The sequence below is a fragment of the Pygocentrus nattereri genome, chromosome 17 (assembly GCF_015220715.1).
Source record: "Pygocentrus nattereri isolate fPygNat1 chromosome 17, fPygNat1.pri, whole genome shotgun sequence".
NCBI lineage: Eukaryota > Metazoa > Chordata > Actinopteri > Characiformes > Serrasalmidae > Pygocentrus > Pygocentrus nattereri.
The window spans coordinates 37,685,249-37,713,075 of NC_051227.1; the positions used below are offsets into that span (position 1 = coordinate 37,685,249).

The 27,827-nt window shown below is 39.8% G+C and overlaps 1 protein-coding gene across 3 annotated transcripts in view; it reads left to right on the forward strand.

Moving 5' to 3' along the window:
- The window catches only part of LOC108435297 (roundabout homolog 2-like), a 51,360-nt gene extending 23,975 nt beyond the window's left edge, over positions 1–27,385 (forward strand). The window contains exons 4-27 of one of the 3 annotated variants that reach the window (XM_017711057.2): positions 736–856; positions 954–1,092; positions 2,887–3,014; positions 7,939–8,063; positions 10,854–11,025; positions 11,668–11,873; positions 13,552–13,633; positions 13,800–13,968; positions 18,530–18,696; positions 18,836–18,957; positions 19,056–19,272; positions 20,380–20,498; positions 20,585–20,762; positions 22,367–22,585; positions 22,693–22,735; positions 22,847–22,986; positions 23,098–23,367; positions 23,529–23,643; positions 24,608–24,820; positions 25,155–25,318; positions 25,442–25,555; positions 25,632–25,775; positions 25,972–26,111; positions 26,586–27,385. In XM_017711057.2, coding sequence (XP_017566546.1) covers positions 736–856; positions 954–1,092; positions 2,887–3,014; positions 7,939–8,063; positions 10,854–11,025; positions 11,668–11,873; positions 13,552–13,633; positions 13,800–13,968; positions 18,530–18,696; positions 18,836–18,957; positions 19,056–19,272; positions 20,380–20,498; positions 20,585–20,762; positions 22,367–22,585; positions 22,693–22,735; positions 22,847–22,986; positions 23,098–23,367; positions 23,529–23,643; positions 24,608–24,820; positions 25,155–25,318; positions 25,442–25,555; positions 25,632–25,775; positions 25,972–26,111; positions 26,586–26,597 — 3,519 coding nt within the window. In that variant the 3' untranslated portion in view covers positions 26,598–27,385. The remainder of the gene's footprint in view (positions 1–735; positions 857–953; positions 1,093–2,886; positions 3,015–7,938; positions 8,064–10,853; positions 11,026–11,667; positions 11,874–13,551; positions 13,634–13,799; positions 13,969–18,529; positions 18,697–18,835; positions 18,958–19,055; positions 19,273–20,379; positions 20,499–20,584; positions 20,763–22,366; positions 22,586–22,692; positions 22,736–22,846; positions 22,987–23,097; positions 23,368–23,528; positions 23,644–24,607; positions 24,821–25,154; positions 25,319–25,441; positions 25,556–25,631; positions 25,776–25,971; positions 26,112–26,585) is intronic. The other 2 variants (XM_017711059.2, XM_017711058.2) reach the window with 2 other exon arrangements.
- Positions 27,386–27,827: the final 442 nt, after the last annotated feature.

Below are 27,827 nucleotides of genomic sequence, written 5' to 3' on the forward strand. Positions count from 1 at the left end.
AAAATCTGCTGAGTCTCGGTTTATCTCTAAAATTTCACTCTGTTGAGCTGTGGTCACCAAACCTTATCTTGTAGATCTGCCTTCTTCTAGGTTTTACATCTAACATAGATCTCACACATCTGACTTAGCTGATCAAGGACTTCTGAAGACAGTCATTAGTTGGATCAGGTGTGGTTGATAAGGACTGTCATTATTTATAGCATTTAAATGGAAGACACTTAATTGAGTAAACAGAGTTTGTAGAAGAAAAAGGTCAAACAAGAAAAATTGACTTTAGTCCATTATATATATATATATATATATATATATATATATATATATATATATATATATATATAGCTGTTTAGAGATTCAAAAAATATTCAGCCTGAAAGAGGAACTAGCAAGTCCTTAGAAAACTTCATTAATAAATATAAAAACACAATTTGCCAGTAGATGCATAGAAATGTATCAGTCAAGCTCTTTTTATTGCTGTAAGCAAAGATCAGTAGAAGAATGTAAAATAAGCATTATTGTCATGCAAATTGCTAATTAATCATTACTGTTTTGTTGAGAAGGTAAATTTTTATCAATGATTTGACTGACTTTTTATTTGTGTAATTAAATGTAATTGAGTAATTATAAAGTCCTTAGAGGCAAGCCATGCTGGCAGGAACAGGGTTAGTTACCACTGGAACAAAAGGTAGTCGCTATGAGCAAGTAGCAGAAGTTGTGATCTCACTTTTGTTGTCATAGATGCAGAGTGGCAAGCTGATAATTTCTCACACACGGAAGAGTGACGCAGGCATGTACGTATGTGTGGGCTCCAACATGGTGGGTGAGAGGGACAGCGATCCAGCTGAGCTTGTGGTGTTTGGTGAGTCTTTCGCCAGCTGTGTTCACACAGCCCATGCTAAGTGATGTGAAAGTGATGGTCAATGTGTGACTTCTGTGATGTATGTATGTGTGAGCAGAGAGGCCAGTGTTCATCCGCAGGCCAGTGAATCAGATTGCGCTGGCAGAGGAGACAGTAGAGTTCCTGTGTGAGGTGCATGGAGATCCGGCTCCCACGGTCCGCTGGCGTCGGGAGGAGGGAGAGTTGCCTCGTGGCAGGTCAGCCCCAAACTTGCTATGACCATTTTATAACACCTTAATTGTGTGAATTTCATGCCTAAATCACATTTTTACTTTTGTCCGTTTGTCCCTTTTTGTCCTGTCTGTACGACAGATTGTCATACAGTGTCAGGAACCATGTCAGCAAGTCTGGGATTACATAATGCCCCAGTGTGGATTTTAAAACATTTTGTTTTTGTATTACCTGGCCTGTCCCATGTCACTATGAACCAAATGTACTAAGGAGTGTGCAAAAAAAATAGTTCTAGATCTTTTTTAGACGGATTAAGTTCTCTCTAGAAGAATTTAAAGTTTTGACTTAAGGTGAATCAGTAAATGTGGCTACCAGAATATCTGTAGATGAACTAAAAAAATAACATGGCAAAATCTAAAGAGACAAAAACATAAGTAATTTAATAATACATCTGAGAACAACTCTCGGATGGAATATGCTTTACTGTTCTTCCTCTCTTTGCTGTGGTTATTTTCACAGCAAATGCACCTCCTTCTTCTTGGTGTAAAAAAAATGCACATTTTAACCGGCTTGGAGGCCGTACAGGTAAATATGTTGCTCTAGCTTGTCATTGCCCCAATTCATGTGCCTCAACAATGTCACTTTAAATTGAAAATTAATTAAATCAGATGGGCGGCTTCTAACTCATGTTCCATGAACACAGCTGATTTATCAACCTGTGTGCAGAATCCCCTTTTGCGACTGAATATGAGTGGCAGGTTTTACCTGAGTTAAAAAACAATTCTGCCCACACCCAACTGAATTGTGATCACCATCAACTGGATAAAATTCTTATAAATTCTTATCTAATTCTTATCTCATTGTCATTCTTAATAAGCCCTGTTATTTCATCAAATAATTGATAAAGATGTAAAGTAAATGAAAATGTATAGCCTAATTATGAGCTATCCTAGTTAAAGTTTAAATACCATTTTAACTAAAGTAAAAGGAAATTCAATCCATAATGTGGTTGAAGTGGAAGACAGGCTATGAGAAATACACATTTTTTTAAATGTTCAAACCTGACAAAACCACAACAAAGTCATGTTGGGTGTGGACAGATATTTCAGGCTCTATTTAATATTCAAAAAGCAGAAAGTTGACAACAAATCTACTGGAATCACGACATGCAAGACTGACTCTTAGCACTGTTTATGAAGTAGCTTTTCAGGCATTCTCTCCCCCAGGGTCAGGGTCTTATCAAATTAGTAAAAATGCAATAAAAATAAAACACATTAACAACCCTATTGTGATTGTAATCACACTTCTGTGCGGTTTGGAGAGCTTTCTCACAACCTACGCCTTAAGACAACGTAAAGATTTAGGTGTTGATGGGAATGTTATAAACTTGCAGAATTTCATAAGAATAGTGTGGTTAGTTTTTCATGGGAAATAAATTTCAAGAAGCAAAACAATCACTTGTATGTGTCAAGTTGCTGCCACATATTAAATATATATATTATTACAGTGTGAGATAATATTATTTCTTTTTTTTGCCTGACTAATTGAGAACACTAATGTAAGCGTAATGTAACCCTTGTGTCCTCATATGATATTTCATTCTTATTTCTTAGAATTGTGCTATTGTTGTCAGCCTGTTGGAACAGATCATGAATGCTAAACACAGATGTTGCCAAACCATAAGCCTGCGAAACAGAAAAAGTCTTACTGTGGTAAAATAGAACAGGTTGGAGTACAATAGAGTGGTGTCAGAGGTGAAGAGTGGATGAGGGAGTTTTCTGAATTCCACTCTCATCACAAAGCTTGTTTTTCGTCTTTAGATTTGAGATCCACAGTGACAACAGCCTCCGTTTGCTGAAGGTGCGAGAGGAGGATGAGGGGACATACACGTGTATGACAGAAAACAGCGTGGGGAAAACTGAGGCATCAGCAGTGCTGCAGGTTCATGGTAAGACACATGGCTCACACACTTGAAAACGCTAACATTAATACAAGACCACACATGCACCGTACTGTGCAAAAGTCAGAGACCACCCTTTTATTTATTTAATTTCCCGTCAAAATGAAAACAAACTGAAAATTTGGAAGACTTGCTTTCAGTTTTTCAAAGAAATCTGCAGGGATATTTTTCCACACCTCCAAAGTTCAGTCCTAAAAGTTGGTCACATTTTCTTCTTACAATCCATTCGACTATTCTGATATTCGATCATTGTGTAGGCATTCAGTTTTGAATTTTAGGACTCAGATATTTTCTTTTTCTTTTGTAGGTATGAATGTAGGTAATCAGTAAATGTAAACTGCAAAGTGCTGTTACATTCAGGGCTCTTGGGAGTTACTTGGACATCTTGGAGTTACGATCACACTTTTCAGAGCTATCTGCTCTACTCGGGAAAACCCCAAAAAACGCCCAAATTCATACATTTCAACAAAAACAAAAACTTGTACAAATAAACCTAATGCAGCCGTACATAAAAATGTCCTCTTTTTAAAAAAATACAATACAGCATGATGACACCACAATACATTTTCTCAGTGTTTTCTTGTAGTATGTTTATGCTTTTTATTGCACTATTAAAATGTGGAAATATGTGCCATTTCAGCTCGGACACCTGTTATCCTGCTCACTCAAAGCAGTAAACATTACACTAACACGGTGCTAGATACCATGTATTTCCAGGGTGGCTACTAACAGTACTCTGGCCTACTGGACCCTGGACCCTGTGATGTATGCCTTTTGTCTGTTGAGTTAGACCACCTCCTTGAAGGACTAGTTAACCTGTGCACTGTGCTTTTAATCCTTAGCCCACCAATAAAAGAGGCTAGCGGGTCTGGTAGACAAAGCAAAGGTATGCTGTGAGTGCCACGGCGCTCTGCAAGGAAAATGGCCACGATTTTCAGATTTAACAGCGGATGGAACCACAAATATGCTTTCAACATGAGCATCGGACATATATTTTCTGATCAGCTTTCTCAGCCTCCCACATATACAACTGCCCCAGCCCACCCTGCCTCGAATATTAGCTGTTGATTACTGTCGAATTTCTGGACCCCAAAAAATGGCATTTGGGACAGTCCTAGTTTTTTCACTTATTTTCCTTTGACTTTCCTTCTTTATGCAACATGATTATGTCTGTTCCTAAAATCAGTTCATTTGTACTGTTTTGCAAATTAATTGAAGGTTAGTTTCTGACTTTTGCACAGTGCTGTGTACACAAAAGCGTATACACACACACATGCACACACATTTCACAAGGCTGCACATGTGCAATCACACACACTCCAGCACCCATAAAATATGAATCAGAAGTTGGTATTCATGGGTTCATGCATATGCTCATCTTTCATTTCCATTAAGCTGATCTGATCACGGCTCTTTGAGCCTGTCAGACACCATCAGTGCTATCTGCGTGAACTGAGACGGAAGGAGGGCGATTATGCCTTTCTTTCTGTTTGCCTCACACACTACATCCAACTTGTGGTAAAGCATATGGATTACTGCATTTGACAGCTGTATGAGCAACAGTGCGATTTAGATGACTAATACAATACAGAGGCAGTGGTAACGGAATATAAGTGTATGTGTTTGTATGTACGTGCGTTTAGGTAATTGACTGTTTTAGCTGGAATCTAACCAGGCAGCTGGAGCAGTCCTGATTTAATTCATCTTCCAGTTATTTTGCTGGCCTGAATTAAGCTGAAACCTAGCAGTTCTTATCTCTCTCACGTCTTCTGCCTTATGGCCCTTCCAGAATGTCTACTTTTCTGTTTCATTTGCTTTGATTTAGTCATGTCATCCATGATAGAGAAAAAGGTCAGACTTAATTTATGTCTATTTTTATTTAAGTACGTGAACACATGAAGATAAGTCAAGGTCTACATAATAATGCTGCAAAAAACTATTATAGGTGATGTTGCCATTACTTGGGAAGATTTCACACAACAAGTAGCAATCATGGTGAAGGTGAAAGAGCTTCCTTCCATTAAACAGCACTCAAATGGAAAAAGCTACAGAGTCATAGCAACCATGGAAAACAAAACAGTCACTATCAGTGTGATTGGTTTGATAATTTGCAAGTGGTACATTTTTGAATCAACTAAACATCCTGGACCGGCCCAGTTTGTCTAAGGCTTATGTGAAGTAGGGTAAGAGAAGCCAGCAGGGCAGCCTGAAAGTAACAGGAACAACAGTAAGTAGAAAATGGCCCTACAGTGGGATAATTGGCACAAGTCATTTTCTTAGAAGACAAAGATTGAGATAAACAAAAGTGCAGTATCTCTACAAAAATACACTAAGTTGTAAACTTAAAAACTGCATCTAAGTATTGAACCAACTGAGCATTACAAATTAATTTATAATATTGTCTTTCTATTTAAAGTGTGGCTCTTACTTTCTGGCTGAAGTAAGCATGAGGATTTTTTAACATGGCTCTATCACTTCCAGCAAAGAGTGGAAACCACAAACGTTTAGAGGGCCGCTCTACAACTAGATAGACATGAACTCCACAACCAAATTGAAATGTATTAGTTTCAACAGGGCTGAAGCTTTTTTCTCGCATTAAGCAACGCTCGATCCACCGCTCTTTGTCCATCATCATTTTACTCGACTGAGACACCTTGCCATTTCACACAGCTTGACTGATCAACCATACAACCAGTTTCCAGCCGTGAGAGCTGCACAGCGTAGTTCTTTTTACATTCATGGTTATCGCTTTTAGGAATATCATGGATTGTGTTAAAAAGAACTATAGAGGCTGCTCCCATTGTCACATATTTTATAGCATGAAATCTAACTGTTCGATTTACAGCACACTTTATCTCACCACCCCATATCAACAAACACGAACACGTGCATATCGTGATACCCTACTGTACATTATATACAGTGTTAACAAGGAAGCTTCAATACCAAAAACCCATCACTTGTTGCTGACCCACCTCCATCTTCATCAGGATTTGATCAGTTTGCCGTGTGGGTTTGTAATTGTGATCACTGAAGATCTGTGCTTCTGTCTTCTAAATGTTTGAGCAAGTGTTTTAGATTGTTTAGTTATTGTGTCTTACCACCTTCACAGCTAACAGTAGTGGTTGTAGTGCTGTAGGGCTTAACTTTATTTTAGTATGACTGTAATGGAAAATGCAGGCCATTATTCTTATTAGATTTCAGTGGGGATACTTTTCAGTGGAGATCTGCAAATAGGCTGTATAAAATTACATAATGTTTTGTCCACTAATATTCGTTCAACCATTATCAAATGAGTTGGAGAGAGACAGAGACAGAGAGAGCAGAGACAATTGAAAGAGTTTTTTTTTTCCTCTCAACTGATGGATCTATCTCATCATCTTTAAAGTGCCCTCTCCTCAGCCAAGCCCTACAGTAAGCCCTGAAATCAGTGACTTAAAGTCCTCCAGATTACAGATTGACCACCCACACATCTGCTGTTTTCACATTCATCAAATGAGAGTTGGCCACTGTGCGTTTGGAAGAGAATGTTTAAAGCCAGATGAAGTGCTCCCATGACTGAGTAGTGACTCAAAGACATCCCCACTCTCTTGGTCATCCAAAATGTATCCGGCATAAAACACAGAATGGGAAATGAAGCATGGCTCTCAATATTTTATCTTTCAGAGAAAGTTTGTCCACAGCTCATTATTTCAGTCCCTTCAGCTGATGTCCAGTTTGTGGTTTAATCTCTGCATTCCTGAAATTTGACAAACAATAAACAGTGTTGCTCAGTTCCTTGTCACTTCACAGGCCCTAGTTGTTCTCTTGGAGTTAAGTTTCTTCGTTGCCATCACAGTGTGACTGCTTATTTGCGTGGGAGTTTTCTAGTTTGCTCCTAAAGACTGTGAAAAGATGAGTCAGATTCTTTCTCCTTTTCTTTCTCTCACATACTCCCTGTTTCCCTCTCTCTCTCTCTCTTTCTCTCTCGCTCCCGCTCTTGCTTTCTCCCTCTGGAGCCTAGTCTGGTGTGTTCATATGCCTGCTGTGAAATTTCTTGAGCAGCAGGATAGAAGCCTGGTTATCAAAACAAAGGCCCACACAGCTCTCGCCTTAGTGGCTTCTAAAAAGCCATAAGGGAAATGGCTGGATTTTTCACTGCTTGCCATGGGCTCTAGATCCTAGTAGAAAAAAGTGAGAAAAAGCAGTGACCACCTCACATGCCCTGCCTTGTAATCTTCCTGCTGTCAGCAGAGCTCACGATTGGTAAGACTGCCTTGTGGACAGATGTTCTGACTGTAGTATGTAAGCTCTACTATTCCAGTACACATCAGCGCTTCATTTATCCAGAGCTGTAGAATCTAACCCCCTAGTCCCAACTAATTAATGGCTCTAATCCCAGATGAGTGCAGAGTCTATATGATTTTAAGCTCAAGCTTCTCACGCTCATGTGAAAATCACAGCACTGATGGAGCTCAGCGCAGCAGAGTATATAACCTGATTGGTGAGATCAAAGATCATCACTCAGAACTTGTAAAAATGCCAAATTATGTTGGCTCAGTATGATGGTGCATTTGTGCTGATTTGGGATATAAAATGTATTTTTAGTGCTGGTCTAATTTTTGGGAAATCCAAATTGCCTTGAAATAGCTTGAATTGTTTATGTTGTGTTTGTGCTTGTTTATGCTGTTAAAAAAACAAAACATGTTATTTTAATTCTGAAGTTATTTGGAGATCATTTTATCCCATCAGTGTTAAGTTGTATTAGAGTGGTCTGGTTTGTTTGTGCTGGTTTGTGCCATCAAAAGAGACATAATTTGTAACGATTTCATTTCTCAGATTAGTTTTGTCACTGCCCATTAACTTGCATACATATTATGTGAAGTGCCAGCAAAATCTCTAACCCTGACCTATCTGCTCCCCTTTTTCACAGTGTCCCCACAAATCACTGTCCAGCCTCGCAACCAGGTATCCGCTCAGGGCCGAACTGTCACCTTTCACTGTGGCACTCAGGGCAACCCCCCTCCAGCGGTCTTCTGGCAGAAAGAAGGGACTCAGGTAGGAGTAATGCTTCCACTGAGAGGCTAAACCAGGCAAGGCATGCCATGTTTTGCTTTTAGATGCCACTTCGCGCTAGTGCTCAATATCATCTGGTTACAACACAACACCATTTGCTGATGAAGTATTATGTGTGGGTTATGGAAGCCTAATTATTCAAAGCTCTTGATGCAAATCTGTTTCATTTGTGTCTTGCCGTGCTGATCAGTGATTCATTAGGTTCCTTGCTGCTTGAAAACAAGCCGGAGCCTCTCAATAGGGATTTTTCTCCCCCCTTGCTGGCTCTGATTAGGTGCGTCATGCTGATTGCACTGAAGAGGTGAATCAGAGCGCCGGCCCATTTGAGCTCGATTCACAGATAAAGAGGCAGATCTGTGTTCTCAGTGGCATAATGGGGTAGCGTCGTTGAGAAAGGCGCTTCCTCTGACAAGCCTGGAATATGTGAAAGAAAGGGAGTAGAGGTGGTTTCGAAAAACATCAGGTGTCAGAGCTCCTCCTTCAGGCAGACAAAAGCACATGCTCCTGCCTGGCAGTGGGTTGGAACATGCTGGCATTCTATAAATAGACTTCAGTCCCAGTAGCAGGACGATGAAGACCATTCGGTCCTAATGACGCGGTAGAAAATGACAGTGAATTAGGATGTGGTCTACTGAGTGAATTCAATCAGAAGTCCTCTACTTTCATGTTGTCTGTGCTTCATTTGAAGCTTTTTAACTCTTCCATATCTGACCAAAATGAGGGCCACTTAGGGGAGGTAATACAGCACTCTTCCCTTCTGAAAGATGTGTTGTTCTCGCAGGAGTCCAACTAAATAAGCAGCCATTGGCTTCAATCATCTTGCAGTCAGCCGAGAGAGATGTGTGCATGCTCGAACTAAGCAGTAGCAAAATCTTTTACTTCTCATAGGAACACAGTTAAATAGCCATTCTCCATTTTGGTCCATTTGGATTGCAGTGAACACTCTATAAATTTAACACCGTAGGAGTTAATCTATCAGTGGGGATTTTAAAAGTGTATAAACAGCAGTCTGAAAAGAACTGGAATTTATTCAGTGGCTGTGTGCTCTTGCACAACGGATTTGAAATAGAATAGAATGCAAAATATCAGCTTTCATTTGAGGCTATTTGCATCTAAACTGGGTGAACCATATTGGAATCACATCTCAAGGAGTAAAGAATTTCTCAGATTTATCACATATTTCTCAGAACATTCTTCAAATATTAATTTGGGTTTTTTTTGTTGTATAATGGCTTCTATTACTGTTCCAGTATCTATTACTATTACTGTTACTGTAGTTTGCAAAAGTCAGAGTCCACCCTTCCTTTAATGTCCTGTCAAAATAGCCATTAAGTAAATGTTATTCATTGCGCAAGAGATATTTGTGAGGAGATTGGGTGAAAGACAAATGAAAACAAAAGGAGTTTCCCAAATTGGACTTCAAAAAATTATTCAAAAAATATAGTGAAGATGGGACTCCTATGAACCACTGCAATACCTGGTCGACCACCAAAACTGTCACCTTAGATAAACAGTACTTTAATCTTTCATATGGAAATAGACGTAAAAGAGCATTTGCAAATCAAGCAAAGGAGCTGATGGCATTATGAGAACAATGGGCTGATCACCAAACCTCAACATCATTGAATGTTTTTGGGATTACTTGGATTGTGAGAAGCAAAAAAATGCAAGTAGCATCTAGGACTGAACTTTGAAGGTGTGGAAAAACATCCTGGTACATTTCAGGAGATTTTGATATATTTCTGGTAGATTTAAAAACTGAAAGGAAGTCTCCCAAATAGATTGGAGGCTATAATATATCAAACAATGGACTACATACTAAAAAATATGAATATTTGATTTAGTTGTTAAGGCTTGTGTGTACGTTTCTGTTAATTATATGATTTTTGCTTTTTTCTGACACTTGTAATCAGTGGAAGTTTTGGTTGAAAATGAATGGTCTCTGCCTTTTGACCAGGACTGTATATCTATCTATATTGTTGCATAAGTCACTGTTTTGGAGATTTCTGTTTCATCTTGTTTTATGTTTTTTGTTTGATTGACTATGTTGGCCCCTCTCTGATTTGGGAGACCCTGAAGGCCTACGCCAGGGAAATGAAAGTATGCTTCTTTCAGTGCAAAGCAAAATTGCTTTAGGCTGAACTAGAGAAAATCATTATCAATCTTCAGAGATAAACGATTGATAGGCCAAGTAAAGCAACAGCTGCAAAATGTACTGCTGTAGACACAAGCTCATTAGATGCCTTGCTCACCCAGAAAGCTGGCTCCGCACTTTCACATTTTCGCTATACAGAGGTTTTAGAAATATGGAAAAAGGCCCAGTAAGTGACTAGCTAAATTTATTACAGGGTTAAAAGGGAATTCTTTCATATCAGCAGCGATGAGTTCCAAAATAGGACCATTCAGATAAAGATATTAACTAGGTTTTTAAACAGTCCTATTAAAATCGCTACATATTTCAACATATGGGATGTATGGATATAGTTTTCATGTAAGTGTAGATGTAATGAAAATGGTCTTGATTCATGTTTTTCATTTATGTTCTTTTTCTTATAACTATGGAAACACTGGTCTGTTCTGTTGATGATGTAAAAATAAACCAATACTGAAAAAAAAACTAATTCAGCTTCAGTCAAAGACATATTTTTTCATCTGTACCTGACAGAGCCACGACATTTTCCTTATTGTTGCATATAGACCCAACTACATGGGCTATTATTATAGTATCTCTTAATTTTGTGACCATACATGATCTGCGTATGTTCTATGTAGATGCTGTTGTTCCCGGGGCAGCCCCCTTCTCAAGCCGGACGCTATTCTGTGTCAATGAGTGGAGAGTTGACCATTAAGGATGTTCACAGTGAAGACTCTGGCTACTATGTGTGCCAGGCTATCAGTGTGGCAGGCAGTGCCATCTCCAAAGCAATGCTGGAAGTCAAGCCTGGTAAGAACAGTGGATCACCAGTAGGTTGAAGAGGAGATGTAATTGTGGAAAAATAACACTGCGTTCAAAAGCTTTGAACAGGTCAACTTAAATTTGCTTAAAGTGTTAAAAGAAACGTTCAGTCTTCAGTTTTTGTTTATACAGAGGTACACAGAGGTGAGGCTGTGTTTTTGGTCATGATTTTAACATTGTCTTGGACTAAATTGCAATGCCAGTGGCATTTCACCATTAAAAATGGAGTCCAGGCTTAACCTGGGTCTGGGAAAGCGATCAATAATGTACAACAGGAGCTCTTTTCTTCTGTCCTGCTCATGTTAAGGCATGTGCTGAAAAAAATATTGATTTTTCTTGTCTTCAGTGTGTGCATCATTTGTACACAAATAAAAACAATACATCAATACATTTATTGCCAAAAGTAAATAAAGTGATGCATAAGAAAATGTGTTGGTATATTTTTTCATGTTGAAATGTTGTACACATTTCAATGAAGTAAATTCCATGCATGGAATTATTTTATTGTGGTATGCTTTTTCTCTGCTGGCCATTGTCAGTCCATCTGCATCAGAGGCATGGCAGAGGTGGCGTGAGGCGCTTTAGGTGACAGGAATCTCAGTCAATCCCATTGCGCTGTGTGTCTTGCAGGCCCATCAGACCGGGTTCCTCCCATCATCCGCCAGGGCCCAGCCAACCAAACGCTGGCCCGGGGCTCCACTGTCCTGCTCCAGTGCCATGTGACGGGCAGCCCGCCCCCCAGCATCAGGTGGGAGAAGGACGGACAAAGCCTCCCGGAGGACGACGTCCACATAAGCCTAATGGAAAACGGCACTTTACACATCAGCGGCTTGCAGGTATTTGATGGACATTTCAGACCAAAACCTAGATTGTTGGCTTTCATTAGTGAACTGGAAATTGAAAGCACTTTGGACAGATAGGCCCCTCGCTGAACATTTCAAATTGAGTGAGATGTTCACAAAAACGTCGGGTAATGGGCGCCGCTTGAAGTGTTTCATTTGCTGTGACTCACTTGTTGTAGAAAGTAGAAAAAGTAACACTTGCCTGATCTTTAATACTGTGCATCTGAACTTTGTTACTGTACACTTTTTAACTGTTTACTGAAGTTTGTTGCAAATTGGTTAGTTAGTAAATCATGCAGTTAATATTGGTTTAGTAGCTATAAGAACCTGCTCCGCTTAAATAGTACTGTTTTCTGTGTTTTACTCTAACACATTTACTGTAATATATGCAAGGGATATTTCAAAACCTTACAGTAAAGGAATAAGGAATTTTGTGCAGTCCAAAATAAATTTTGTTCACAAGTTGGTATTTGTAATGACTGCAGTTGAATCAGGGAAAAATATGTTTAAAAGTGTTATTACATAGCACTTTTAAACTTAAGCTCACCTACGTCCCATTGGTTGAATACAATAGTAAGCTTGGAAGAACTCTTTTAAGTTGTTATGATTTTTATTACTTTTAGTTTTCATTACTGTTAACTTAAAATTGCATCAGTGCATGCAAGAAGGCATTTTTTGGCACTGTTTCCATTCTACATGTCAGTGGCAAAGTTTCCATGGTAATTAATGACCTTATTTAGAAACATAGAAACAATTGCTTTTGACAAAGAGCATTTGTGAATTTCCCTTGACTCACCTGCCGTTCGTCGGCTTAAACAGATTGTGTAGTATTAATTACTTGAGACTGAGCATGATTTATGGTCTTGGACATTCTAATTAAAACTGACAAGTGAAGAAATACTTTTCACTTTCTCCCTATTATAAGAAGTATTTGTAGCAGTGAACTATTCAGAGAGCTTTCTCCACACCCAGGACATCAGAGAAGTGAAGCAAATTTGTCATGTCATGATAGTGTTGAACACAGGAGATGCATTAGCCTATCAAAAGCTGAAGATAGCAAAAGAGGCCTTTCTACAAGCAGAATGAAATGTTTAGTTCACCATTGCTCTGCAGAGCCTTCTTGAATGCTAAAGCTTCACGCACTATGTGATAGGCAGTGTGTCTTGTAAAACAACACTTTTAGTTGATGTTTTGCAGGTTTCTGAAAATTAGTATCGCATTATTTTATGTATGCAGCATTAGTGATATGCTTTTTTTCTTTGTATACATAATAACTGGCATCAGCAGCTTTTTCATATAGTATATAAAATATGTGTTAAATACCAAGACCTGTACCGTCATGTCTGTGCGTAAACACGTACTGGCTGTTTTCAAGAAGCTACTGTCATATAATTTGCATCCCTCATTTAATTAAGTGGCTTAATTATATTGAACGTTACCTGTCTATCATATTTATTAGTTACATACTCATGTATAGAAATGTTTAGTAGCTGAATGGATTTGTTTGTCAGTTCCCTCTGCTTGTGCCGCTATGACCTCTAGCTCTCAGCGAGCAGGCCGGATCAGCTGAAAACATCACATTTGATCTGCACCATTTGGAGACAGAGCACTGCAATTATCTCTGTCCTCTTTCATCCATAAAGAGAGATTATTTTGCCGTCTCTGTTGCTAGGAGACCGACTCAGGGATGTACACCTGCGTCGCCTCCAGTTCCACAGGCGAGACGAGTTGGAGTGGGACCGTGACCGTGAGAGGTAGAGAACAAACACTCCGTTCATTCACATGCTTTCACTTACCCCTTCACAAAGCCTGGTTCCCATAATGCTCAAATGCTCACTGCAGTCACAGTCATAATGTGCTTTGGGGCTGGGTATGAGCACCCCGACTGGTCACGCTGACTAAAGGTTATGTGTGTTACAGCTACAGGAACATCGTCTCTCCCACGGGTCTCTCAGGCCTTGCAGCTCCCTGGCCCTCCTCAGAAGCCTGTGGTGACAGATGTGACTCAGAGCAGCGTCACCTTGACCTGGCAGCCCAACCAGCACGAGGGGGGCGCTGCCGTCACCTCCTACATTATTGAGGCTTTCAGGTAAAACATGGGGCAAGGCAAATTGCTGGCTATGAATACTGCAAGTCAGTGTTATTTTTTTGTGTGAATCTCCTTTTTGCAAGTCATGGTGTGCTTAATTGTGCTATTCAAATTGTTCCTTTCAGTGAGTCCATCAAACCAATTCAAAAGTCAAGCTGACTCAAACATTTCTGTAGCATCTTTGCAATGTTTATGTCTGTGCTATGAGCTGAATAACTAAAAACTGTTTAAATAAGAATATTGAATAACTGAACCTCATAACACAAAATATCACATATTAGCTCCTAGGGACATTCAAATTTTGAATATTTCAAGTATTCATGTAATATTTCAAGATCTACTACAAGTGCCTACATTTTACTGCTGAAGTTTTGCGTATTTTGAGTAAACAATAGCAAGCACAACATAAATTAAAAATGAAATAAAAACATTTTTTCTGAGGCCCACGTGTTGCGTTTTTTTAATATGGCCCCTTTAGTGATTGAGTTTGACACCACTGCACTCGAGAGTGAGGCCATTGTGAGCATATAAATTTTAGGCTTTGTTCGTACATGACGGTCTCTTCAAACGTATGATGTGAGTCACCAAAAGAATGAGATTTGTAAAATTTCTTAGTGTATATCTGGCTTTGAAAGACATTCAGCTACAACTCAACCAGCCAAACAAAAGACTCAGAGAAGGCATAAAACTCCCCACACAAGCTCCTTGGATGCATTAGCCTTGGATGTAATTATTGCTGTCACTGTGCTACAGAGACTGCGGTTGAAAGACACACATAAGAAGCAAAACTACAGCTGTACAGAAGTGCTTTTCTGACATGGAGCAAAACGTACTCTCCTCCACTGCAACACTAGTCAGCTTTTGAAATCAGCAAGATTTTAATGCTTTAGCTGTTAAAGTACATTGCATTCATTAACACTAACAGCTGCTTAATTCTAAATAGGCATTTTGTTATAGTATCAGTCTGGGTAAAAATATGTACTCATACTCATATTCAGCCTGGAACAAATGGTATCAGTGCATCTCTAGTTTAAGCTTTGGCTTAAACGTCCATGTGTCAATTTATATGTGGTTGGATAGTGTAGTGGTTAACACCTCTGCCTTCTACACTGTAGACTGGGGTTCAGTCCCCACCTGGGCAAACACCCTACACTATACCAATGAGAGTCCTTGGGCAAGACTCCTAACACCACCTTGGCTTACCTGTGTAAAATGATCAAATTTTAAGTCGCTCTGGATAAGAGCATCAGCCAAATGCCAGAAATGTAAATGTATTTATTTTAATACTAGTACAAGTAGTACAAATGGACTGGAAAATATTTAGAAAATGATCAAATTATTTTGATCAACAGCATCAGCATATGTGCATCGTGTTCCTGAGAAACCCTGTTTGGAAAACTGCAGGACGAAGCAGAGGGCTTGTCTTTACACTGACCTCCTGTTGTAATTGTATAAGACCCTCCCCAACAGCACATTACTCTGCCCCATCTCCATCTGTTCAGCTAAGAAAACATGGCAGAATCCAGTTAGCGACCTGCGTTCTAGTACTGTGGGAGAGAAAACATGCTGTGCTGCCAAAAAATGTACAGAGAACAAACGTGCTAAAAAAGAATCAACACCAGAAGCTTTTCTAAGATAAAATTCTTGCATGCGAAGGGAATAAAGTTGTACGCAGAATTAGAGCCGTTCCTCCTGGACATATTGAAATGCGATACATCTAAAGAGCTCAACTGTTTGAACAGCTGACTTTACATAATGAATCAAGTAAATAAATCTGTATCATCTAGAGAGCCACATAAAGTAATGCATTGTATTAACCACCTTCACAGAGTATGTCAGCTGAAACTAGTCAAACTCCTGTGCAGGTAACAGTGCTAACCAGACAAGGCTGAAGTTGGCTTATTGTTCAGACTCTGTTCCACCTTAAATGCTGATTTATAGGTTATATTTGCCTCATTACAGCTAATTAGAAAGAAAAACAGCACAGCAAAAACCTCTTGACTGTTCTCGAGCAACAAATCGGTATGGACCAAATGCCAGATGCTCATAGGCTTGTAACTTTGCAGTTCCCCAGACAAAAGAGACACAGTTTAAACATGCTAAGTATTTTGAGAGCACTTGGAAAGCATGATTAGTTGAAAAGTCTCCTTGAATGAGTGAAACATAATGGTATGTCATTGCAATGTACCAAATAGAATAAATCAGTACTTTGCTGGAGAGAGAGCAGTATTGTTGCTCATCACTAGAAAATTAAGTGACATGACAATGTCTTATGATGCTGGTAAACATCGTAAGACATGCAAAGTGAACTTGGTGAACACTGGGCACCGTCATTGGACATGCTTTGTGTTGATGGGTGGAAATGGGAGGCAAATCCAGACAGAAAAAAAATTGTTCCAGTATCGTTGTAGTTTACCTGTTTAACCACTAAGGGTTCACGTAACTTCAATTTTGACTAATTCACCTTTAACCCAGATATTTAAAGCTTCAAACAGATGTTCAGGTAACATGTTTTAAGTTTTCATGTTGGATTTTTAAAGTGAATCCTGAAGTAAATTTTTGACTTTAAGGCCTGTCTTTTAATATTATTGGCCTGGTCAGCCTTAAACTAAGCTCAAATTATTTTAGTTCACTGGTTATAAATCCAGCTCCTGCAGCACCCCAGCATGTTTTGATGTTTTCCTTTTTCTAACACTCCTAATCCAAATAATTAAGCGTTTTTACAAGCCTTTGGAGTTTTTTGGGTATGTTAGAGCAGAGAAAAAAGCACTAAAATGAGCAGAGCAGGAGAACTCTAGAACTGGAAATCACTGATCTAGTATATGTCCAAGAGGAAGGAGTAATCATTTGTCTTAAATAGTATTCTCAAACATGTCCATTTTCAGCAGGATAAATGCCATAACATTTATCTTGATCCATTCACAAGCTTTCTGAGACCTGGTTGTGCATATATACATACCAGGATATTGTTATTTGTATCTGTAAGTGTACTTCCCATTAATACTGCCAGTACAGATATTCATACTTAAGCTCATTTATCATAGTCCTGGTATGGGAGGTTCAAGTGCATAAGGAAAGTACAACACAAGGAGCAAAGCTCTTCTTTTCTAGCCACGTTCATCACGTTTCATTGCATTAGATTTTTCGCTCCACTTCCTCGTTCTCAGTGGCCTCTAGTGTCAAAAGGTCTCATTACCGTGATGGTTGTTGGAGAAACTCCATTCAGAGACTGTCAGGGCTAATGGAGGTTCAGGCTAGAGTGGGGAAGTACAACAGAGGCTCTTTCCAGCAGATCCCCAGGCCAGCTGTTACAGAGCTTCCCTCCGGGCTCTCTTTAAGTCCAGCCAACTGACAGCGCTCTGTTATTCCCCCATTGGGAGAGCAGCCAAGGAGCTGGGTGGGATTGAGGGAGGTAGCTGGGATGCTAGAAGGCCAAGTCATTATTTAGCTTTGGTCTGACACCTTGTTAAGGAGGTGCTCCAATGTGTAGTGCGGCCTCCTCTGCTCAGAAGTTTCGCTTGTGTGCGCACAGCCTTTGGCTGGATGCCTCTGACCTTATACGCTTGTGGTGAGCAGCAACAAAATCCAGTTGATTCCGTTGCCCTTCACACATTTTTATGGATGGTCATTTGAAAGTAGGAGTGGCTGATGTGAAGTACAGCAAATTGTATTCGTTTCACATACTGTGCTGCACTAAATACATTTAGAAAGGACTAATAATGGTGTTTTTAATGAAACATGTCAGTATTCTGTTGTGGTACTGATGATTTACCGTACTTTTTCAGAGTACGATAGCTATATATTTATTGTTCAGTCAAACAGCTGTCAAGTACAAGTTATTCATTTTAAGTGTTAGCAGAAAGTATCTTTAAGAGAGAAGAACACAGAAGTCTTAATAACTAAATATTATGATAAAAAAATCAATATTTAATGTGTCAGTCTTTCACTTTTATAACAGCTTCCATTCTTTTTGGGAGGCTTGCTCTCATTTTTTCAGGTCTGCAGGGATAATTTTCCACATTTCGACGCAAGTTCAGTCTTAGAAGTTGGTTGCATTTTCTAATTGTCACAAACCAAGCACTTCCAAACACATTCAGTGATGTTGAGGTTTGGACTCTGGGGTGATCTGTCCATTGTTCTGAGAACACCAACTGCTTCTTTATTTGCAGATTTTCTTGTTTTTGTCTGTTGCCTTTTCTCAGTAATTTATTCCTGACAGCTACACATCCTTTCAGTCTTATAGTGTTGAATTGTCTTCGCACGGTGGAAGGATGGACAGAAACACCTGCCGCTTTTTAAAGATCTGAAGCAAGAGTGGAGCAGATTTTCTGCTCTCCCTCAGAGCTTTAAGTACCGTTTATCTAATGGTTTTTGTGGTCTACCAGGTTTGCCTGGTTGTTCGGAGTCCCATTTTGTCTGTATCTGTTGTTAATGTTTTTTATTTTTGGAAAAAAGTTTTGGAACTGTTTTTTCACTTTCTATTGACTTTCCCATTCCTTATGCATTATCTTATATTCTCAGAAATATCCCATTTTAATTCATCTCTCTGCGTCTATTCCAGTCAGTCAGTGGGCAGCACATGGCAGACAGTAGCGGACCAGGTGAAGCAGGAGAAGCACACAGTGTCCGGCTTGTACCCCAATACTGTATACCTGTTTATTGTCCGAGCAGTCAACTCCTATGGCCTTAGTGACCCCAGCCCCATCTCGGAGCCTGTTAGAACATTTGGTAGGTTGGAAGATTAAATGTCTTCACTGGCAGATAAATAGTTTTCTATTGTTACATATTTATAATTTCATCATTTATTATATTGTGTATGGGTATATATGAATGTGCCAATGTGTGTGTGCACGTGTGTGCATTTCAGATGGCAGTCCCAGTGGGCCAGCAATTGATCACAGGCGTATACAGACAGATTTAGCAGAGGTCACAGTGTATCTACACCCTCCAGAGATCCTGACTCCTACCAGTGTGCAGATCACATGGACTGTAAGGACATGACCTAATCATCTAAATAAGCATGTTCGACCATATTACAGTCTACTGCATACAGTATCATTCACAGTGCGTTTGGTATGTTATTTCAGGTCGAACGCGAACCACACTACATTCAGGGCTACCGGCTGCTGTACAGGCCAGTGGGCAGTGCCTGGCAAGTTCAGGACTTAAAGGCAGGGCCCAAACACATAGCCCTCTTATCTGAGTTACGCAGAGGCACAGAGTACGAGTTCAAATTGAGGCCCTACTTCAAAGAATTCCAGGGATCGGACAGTGAGCTGGTAGTGGTTCGCACCCCAGAGGAGGGTAAGGCTTCATCAGTTACTCTTGTTGTTTCAGTTTGTATACCTCCTTAAGCAAGAAGCACTGGCATCTGCCTCAGCACTGTGTATCTGTTTATTGTATATCATCTGTGCTGTCAACTCCAATGACCTGACTGATCCTGTCACCATTTCAGAACATATAGTAGGTTTTGTGTTTTTTTTTTTTCAATTGGTTTCACAATCCTGGAAGTCGAGATCACTGCAGAATTTTGTGTTTAGGCTGTCTTAACACTGAATCTGATACAGGTCTGGAAGGGCTTGGTAATTAACTCTTAGAATAATGTAATTTTACATTACATATATTATATTACATGTCAGAAGCAGGGACATTCTAAACTTTGAGTTTAGTGTCTGTACATTTTATGTGGTGGCTTTGTCATTTTTTTAAACAGAGGAATGTTGAAAGTGTACACTCAAACAGAGGTGGACAATGTTCCAAAAACATATTACAATACTTTTCAGTACATGATATGCATCACATTTTTCTTCTTGATAAGGAATGATAAGTTGTTTTGAAAAAAATGATCAAAACTAAAAATACGATGATTGTGTTCAACATTTCGCGCTTTCCTAATTATGCTCTCTGTGTTCTTTTAGTGCTCAGAAAAGCATATTGTGATGTAATATGATGTAATTCATCATGATTGTGATAAATATCGTGTTGACCAGAATGTAAATTCCATTTATTTTATTATCTAATTAACTGTGTAATTAATTACATAGTAGCAATAAGTAATTATGGAATGTAGCCCTCAAGACTTCTAAGGGTTAAATTTTTTGTGCTGAAATAAAAAAAGATTATGTTGGGTGGTTGGTTAGTGTAGTGGTTAACACCTCTGCCTTCTATGCTGTAGACTGGGGTTCAATCCCCACCAGGGCAAACACCCTACACTATACCAGTAAGAGTCCTTGGGCAAGACTCCTAACACCACCTTGGCCTACCTATGTAAAATTATCAAATTGTAAATCGCTCTGGTTAAGAGCGTCAGCCAAATGCCGTAAATGTAAATTACGTTCTGCAGAGCTTTTGATCTCTAGGACTGGAGTCTGGTGACCCTTTTCTGATCATTATAATCTTCTGGTCTCCCAGTACTAAGCGGCCCCCCACAGGCCGTGAGCGTGGTTCAGCTGGGCAATAGCTCCTCCGTGCGCGTGTCCTGGGAGCCTCCCCTCACTGATGGCCAAGATGAGCCCATTCTGGAGTACAAGGTGAGAGGCGTGTTTTTTTCTCTACCTGATGCTGAAACTGGCTACAGGTGACGGGCTGTGAAAATACGCTCTGGTGGCTTGTACAGGTGTGGTGCATAGGAAATGAGACCGGGCACCAGCAGCAGCTGAACCGCAGCGTGGATGGAGAAGCTCTCTGGGCGCTGTTAGACGGCCTAGTGCCGGAGCTGCTGTATCGCGTGCAGGTTGCAGCCATGACCAGCGCAGGAGCAGGGGCACCTAGCCACCCCATCTTCATCTTCCTCAGTGAGTATTAGAGTTACCACTGATCTGACACCAGGTATCAGTATCAGGCTATTATCAGCAGAAAATACTGGATTAAATATTGGAGGGAAAAAAGAAAAAAAGTCTATTCTAGTCATGAAACACATCTTGCCTGAAATACTACACACTCATATTGTGTGATGTGATATTGTTAGATGTGTGTTAGCTAAGGGTTTGAGTAGGTTGAGCATGATAGACTGCTTTTAGTGAATACTTCAAACAAACATTCATTTTAAAATGTACTTTTTCAAGTAAAAGTATCAGACCAGTATCAGTACTGGTCAGTACACACTTCAGTATTAGTTTCTAAATTACTAAAATGTGCAGGACAGAGATCCAGGATTAAGGGTTAAGAACCTGTAAGCTTGGGCAATGGATCTGAAATAAAAAAGTGACTATGAAGATCAGATCGTCAGCTTTACTTTGAGTATATTTCTGTCTGTGCTGAGGGAAACTTATAAGCCTTTCTGGGACAAAGTCTTACAGGCAGATGAGATAGCAGAGTGATGATATGAGATAAAAAATGTTTTGGTGACCCAAATCATACTTGCTCAGCTGTGATGCATTGTAACAAATATTTATTGTATTAACTTAGATAAATAAGTAATGTTAGCACTTTAAAATGAAACTCTTAATAGCAAGTTAAAAGAACAATAATCATTGTGTTACATTCTGTAAATGTGTAGTTTGAATGTAAATAAAATCTACATTTTTAAGGCTGTCTTGTTGCTTTTTTAAACTAAAATATAACAATAAAAAAACAAGTGATGGTGGCGATGATAACATGAATGGTAATTTAATGGTTAATGTTACCTAAGCATCGTGATTTCTTGTGTAGGAATACAGTCATCCAATCTCAAATTCACTTACCGAACTCGGGACCAACAAAAAAATAGGCAGATAACCCCAATGTGGGCCAAAGAGGTCATCACCAGGGAAGATATCAGAATTGGGTAACATCATTGCAGACTTAAGGCAGTGATTGGCTATAAAGGGCTTACAAGCACTAAACTTTATGGTTTTATTTAGGATTGTGTTATTTAATTATTTACTTTTACCCAGAACAGATGTAAATGCTTAAAATAAAGCTCACAAACTGCACTTTAACTTCACAGCCATCATCATATTCCAATGTGCTGAAATACAGAACCAAAACAGTTGCTAATGAGCTACACTGTAGATTCGATTTCTTCTCTAATTTAACTGTAACCTTTTCTCATATAGTTAATCTTTCTGCCATTGTACATTGTACCACTAATTTGATGCCAAGCCCGGCACATGGCTCCTTCTATGAACTTCCAACCTGCTATCATGTTTTTTAAAACTGCTGGAGAAGCATATCAACCCACTCAGCCATATGACCAAGCAGATGGCCAAATATTTCTCACTTGGCCATTTAAAAAAAGGATGTCAGTGTTATCATGATATGTCTGTTTAGTGGTTTTCAGCGGTGAATCTGACCGATACAACAGGATGACCGCATTAGCTTCACTGACATTGTTCACACTCAGAATGTCTCCCTTTTTTTACTAGCAGTCCTTATACTTCTCTCTCCCTGTCTCTCTTTTATTCTCTTCTTCTCACAGAAGCCCCTGCTGGCGAACCCTCATTGCCAACACGGAAGGACGATAGCATCAGTCTCTCCGAGCAGATCTCTGGGGTGGTCAGACAGCCAGCCTTTATCGCTGGTCTGGGTGGAGCTTCCTGGATGGTGCTGATGGGTTTCAGTGCCTGGATATACTGCAGACGCAGGAGAAGAAAAGAGCTTGGCCACTACGCCACTTCTTTCGCCTACACTCCTGCAGGTAGGCGGCAGCTGAAATAACACACTCCTTTTCTCTGCCTGCATGTGTCATTTTTCAGTAGAGCTATGAGTCTTACTAGTGTTAGTAACCATAATTTTTTGCCTTAGTTGGACTCTCCCATAGTGATGGGTCAGGACTTATCAATGGAAGGTATGGATCAAATTAGATATTCTATGCACTAAAATTTTTGAACATGCAGTTTGAAAATGTGCTATTGTCCGTATCAGGTAAGTGGATGTCAGTTATCCTTTTCCTTTGTAGGCCATGCTTGCTCGGATCAAATATGGGTAACTACCCCTGGCTGGCAGACTCTTGGCCAACAAGCAACTTCACTCACACCAGCAAAGACTCCATGACCTGTTGCTCTGGTCAACATGACTCCACAGACAGATACTACAACAGTAAGAGCTCCTTTGGAACTTTAGAGATTCCTGCATGTTCCTGCACTTTGCCTTTCTGTACAAAAAGCAGTTATCTTCATGTTCATTTGCATGCCTTTATTTGTTCCCCAGCTGTTGGGATCACCAATTTCCTGAAACAGAGTGAAACATACAGCCCAACATCTAACGAGGGCCCCATCTATAGCACTATTAACCCAGCTGATGAGGTGCAGCATGACATGAGCAGTCTTTACTCCCAAGGCCCAGACCCCTACAGCAGCTCACCTGTCCTCTCGAAGACTGACTTGTTCAGTCTGGGCCAGGAGCTAGACCAGTGGAGCCTCCAGTCTGGCCACAGCACAGCTGAATATGCCAAACTTCAATACCCAAGTATGGGTAAAGGTACTGTGGCTTAACTTCATGTTAGTGTTTAAATTAGTTATACGTTTGTAGGTGATAATTCAAAATATACATTTAAATGTACATTCATAAGTAGATTTAAGTGAAATTGTTAACTGTATTTTTGGGTGTATTGTGTAATGATGACCCTTGCATTATTGCAGCTACTGTGGGAATAAAGAAGTCTTGCGGCCCAGCCACCTTTATTTGGTCTGAGGTCCTCTCCCTACCACCGCCACATACCAGAGAACAAAGACACCAAGAGAGACGGCGGCCCAGGTCAGAACCACTAGAAGAGCACCACTCTATAGATGGCCTTATGTATGGCTAATGTATAAACTGAAGTTAAAAGTACCAAATTAAGGGGAACGTATTGTTCACGTATAGCTTTTTGTTACAGTGCCTTTTAAAATGATGTATGTAAATATCCTCTGATTGACTGCCTTGTATTTTGTTTTGCTCAAAAAGCAGTAGGCTAAGCTGTCAAAGGCTGAGTAGGAGGATATACTGTAAATACTTTTGTGTCCATGGCAAATGGGTTTTTCCCTCTGAAAGGCGATTTAAGATACTATTAACAGTAGTATTTGACCTTGAATATTTTTGGCCAGATCATTATATACTATTTGAGTCAAAAGTATTCAGTGTTGTTGTTGTTGTAATAGAATTTGCAGCCCCATTTATTTCATACAGAGTATCCCCTAGTGGCCTGCATATCTTCTCCTCAATCATTTACATGTTTCTCATTTTTCCGTCCTTGTGCTGAACCTCTCCCAGTCGATAGAATGGAGAAGGAGCATTAAAAACAGGACTCATCTTCATGGACATCAGAGCTCACAGTGACAGAGGCTAATGAAGTTAGGGCTTAAGCTGGAGCTTTAATAACAAGCAGGGTACAAGCAGGCTGAGACACAGGCCACCAGCCTCTGCTGAGCCTTTTCTTATAACTACTGGCAAGAATCAAGTGCAATGAGACAAATAAACTCGCACCCTTAACTTTTTTCTTCCTTTCACATGTTAGACATTGCGCTCAGGGATGTGTCTGTTTTGGTTTTGATAAGGATTTTTTTAAGGGTTTGTGGTCTGGTGATAATGTTTGTTGCCTGGTGTTTTCCTGTCCAACATGCATTTTTGGATAATTACCTTTGTTTGTTCACTGTCTGGGTTAGTATAGCATTTATTTGTGGATTATCATTTAAATGGATCTGTTTAATGATATTTGTGTATGTGTATCTCTGTATTGTAGCTCAGATGATGATGAGGAGTGGTGTCCTCCTCTGCCTGAGAGGACGTATCTGTTTGAAAGTTTGGAGAATGCAGCCACACTGCCTCTGAGAGGAGAGCAGTCTAGCCGAAGCACCACCTACAGCCATCAGTCTACAAGTATCCTCACACCATCCCCGCATGAGGAGCAACGGCCAGCGCACCCACGGCTGCAGCATCCTGATGTATTGCCATGGTACATTTAGAAATACATTTTGCACCATATGGTGTAAACTGTAGAGACTGTTATGCATGAGTTTAGTAGATTCTGAAATACTGAGGCCACCAGAAACCATGGTCAAAGTCACTTTGATTACATTTTTTTGTTTGACGTAAACATTAACTGAAGCATTTGACTATTTGTGTGAGTTCATGCATTGCGTTGCTGCCAAATGATTGGCTGTTTGGATATTTGCAAGTCTTAGCAAGTTATTAATAATGTGGCTATATATACATATTTACATGCTGATAGACAAACAGGTTTATCTTTATGAAGAAGTTCTAATGGTCTTGGGTTTATGCTTGCCCAGCAGCAAGGCACCATGCACACCCATGTCCCAGTTACCTCTGCCCAACCCAAACCTACTAACCAGGCTGGAATCTCACAGTGGCAGTCTGCCGCATCTGACAGGCCACTGGAGAGACATTGGCCAAATGGAGGGGTTGATGTCAGACAACAATAAGCATTTAATAGGTAAGACGTTAGTCAGTTAACTAGTCTCAGCCCTCTGTAGTACCACATACAACTGCTTTATTGTGAAAAAACAACATTGACTAACGTAACATACATTGTGTTCTTTCTGTGGTCTTTAAAAAGAAGAGTTTGCTTCTTTTGCGCTTGAGAAAACTATTCTGTCGCCCGTTCACCAACCAAGGCCCAAAAGGAAATCGCCTAGAGATGGACGGAGAAGAGAAGGCTTAAAACCAGGAGGTCAGGAAAAATAAGTGTTGCTGACTTTGTACTTGCTGCTAGTGACTTAGATGGCTAACTCGTCTTCTTTTGGCAGACCTGCCCCCACCCCCTGAGCCCCCTCCTGCAGAAGACTCCCTGAAGCAGCTGGCAGCCATGCTGGAGAGCGGCAGCAGAACACCCCAGTCCCGCCAAGAGAGGAGAGCTGAGCGAAGAGCTGCCAGCCAGTGGAGCACAGAAGGTCTGCACTTATAATGCATCCTGCAAGATAGGGTCAATTACCCATGCAGTAGCTATTGACAGTGAAACAATGAATGGTTGCAGATGAATTTGAACAGGCTTTATTTACCACACTCGATTCCTCATTTTATTTATTTTCTTAAATGCATCCATTTTAATAACAGCTGACTATAAATGCTGAACTGTGTTGTGTACAGATGAGGAGCTGATCCAGTACTGTAAGATGAATATGGTGCCCAGGAGTCAAGTGTCCAGCCACTGTTCCCCTACTGCAAGCCCCTCCTCCCTCTCCTCCACAGCATCCCGCACCTCAGGAGCAGCCAGGAGGAGAAACGAGGTGGAGTGAGGATTTTGATGCAGTTGTGCACGTGAATGTGTTCATAACCATGTTGTGACTACAGACTGATTTAGCTAATTTAGGTCTATTAAAGCAGGCTGCTTGAAAGCATGCATATGTCATCTGTACACACAGTTTGTGTGCATGTTTTTACACTGCTTGGTTCAATAGACCTAAATTGGTTAATTACACTATTCACAGTTTGTACAGGGATAACACTGCAGCAAAGCAGGGATCAATAAGAAGCAGAAAAAACAAATGTCTTTAACACGAAGCACACTTAATCTCTAGGTTCATAATTGTGTTTTCATTGTTAAACAATAACACGACTTCAAGAAGCACTGAAGATAAAAACGTCAATACTAGATGCATACTATTTGAAGCAAGTGGGTATGGAGGACAGCGTGTAAGCACTTTTTGTGTTAGCTATCCTGCACCAGCAGTTTATGTAATCATGTGCTTGTTTATTTACAGAACATGATATGAGAGGAGGAGGACGATGATGAATTTGACGTTAGCATCATGCTGTGCCATCTTTCCTTAGAACTCCAACCTGCTTTCTTTGAATCAGAGGCCAGTAGAACACAAGAGCCATACAAGTGTATGTGTTTTTCATCCACCTCTTTGACATTTATTTATTTATTTATTTATTTATGTTTTAGTGTTTTTCTAAGCTCTTCTTCTATGCCCCATTAATGCCCTGCCATTATGTGTATATAGATCCTTTTGACTTCGTTTTGTGTGAGAGGAACACTACAGAGGGGGGAAAAAGTCCAGTCAATATTTTTGTCTGACCAAATATGTTTCTGAATGTAATTGCCATTTACATGTACACCTTGATGTTTACATGTAATGCCATGGTGTTTATATTGTGCTATCCAATAATACAGACAGTATTGTCACAGTCAATGCGATCAAAGCCCATCAGAGTGGTGTGGTAGAGTAGAACAGCAGTCCAGATTCCCTGTCTGTGAATCTCCGCCATCACCGAACCTCCTGCTTCAAATCTGTCCACGCTGCAAAACCTTCGTCTGTTTGACAGAAGAGTCTCGCCTGCCAAGCTCCGCCGCTGAACGTGTGTGCTCTACAGACGCTTAAAGAAATAGTTTACGTAAAAATGCTAACGTTGCTAACGCTGAATGAAAGTTAGCAGGGCCTGTTAGCATTATGCAACTGAGATCACCATTCACTGTTACCACATCAGCATTATCCTGGTTCTGACATCTTTTGTTTGCAAAAGAAAACACAATAAAATGAATTTGACGTTCTTTTTATACCGCCATGCGTGATCATTCTTTTCTGGAAGGACATTATTCAAATATTAACACTTTTCTCAGCAAATAAACACATATTACACAAATAAATAGATTTTGAAAAGTAAAATTGATAGAATATTAATTAATAATGATTTATATATATATATATATATATATATATATATATATATATATATATATATATATATATATATAGTGATTTTATGGATGTTAGTGTGTTTACCCATTTTCAAGCCTCTCCTCGAGGAAGCCCAGTATTATATGTAGTTAAAAAGCAGCTCCTGGTTTGACCAATCAGTGCTCAGTAAATTGAGCTCATGATGTAACTGATAATATTAACGAGTCTCTGTGGCGGCTGTGAAGGTGTCCAGGAAAAATATGGACCCAAGAAATTCTTGTTACTGTTTATTGTTTTTCTGTTCATTTGAATTATATGACT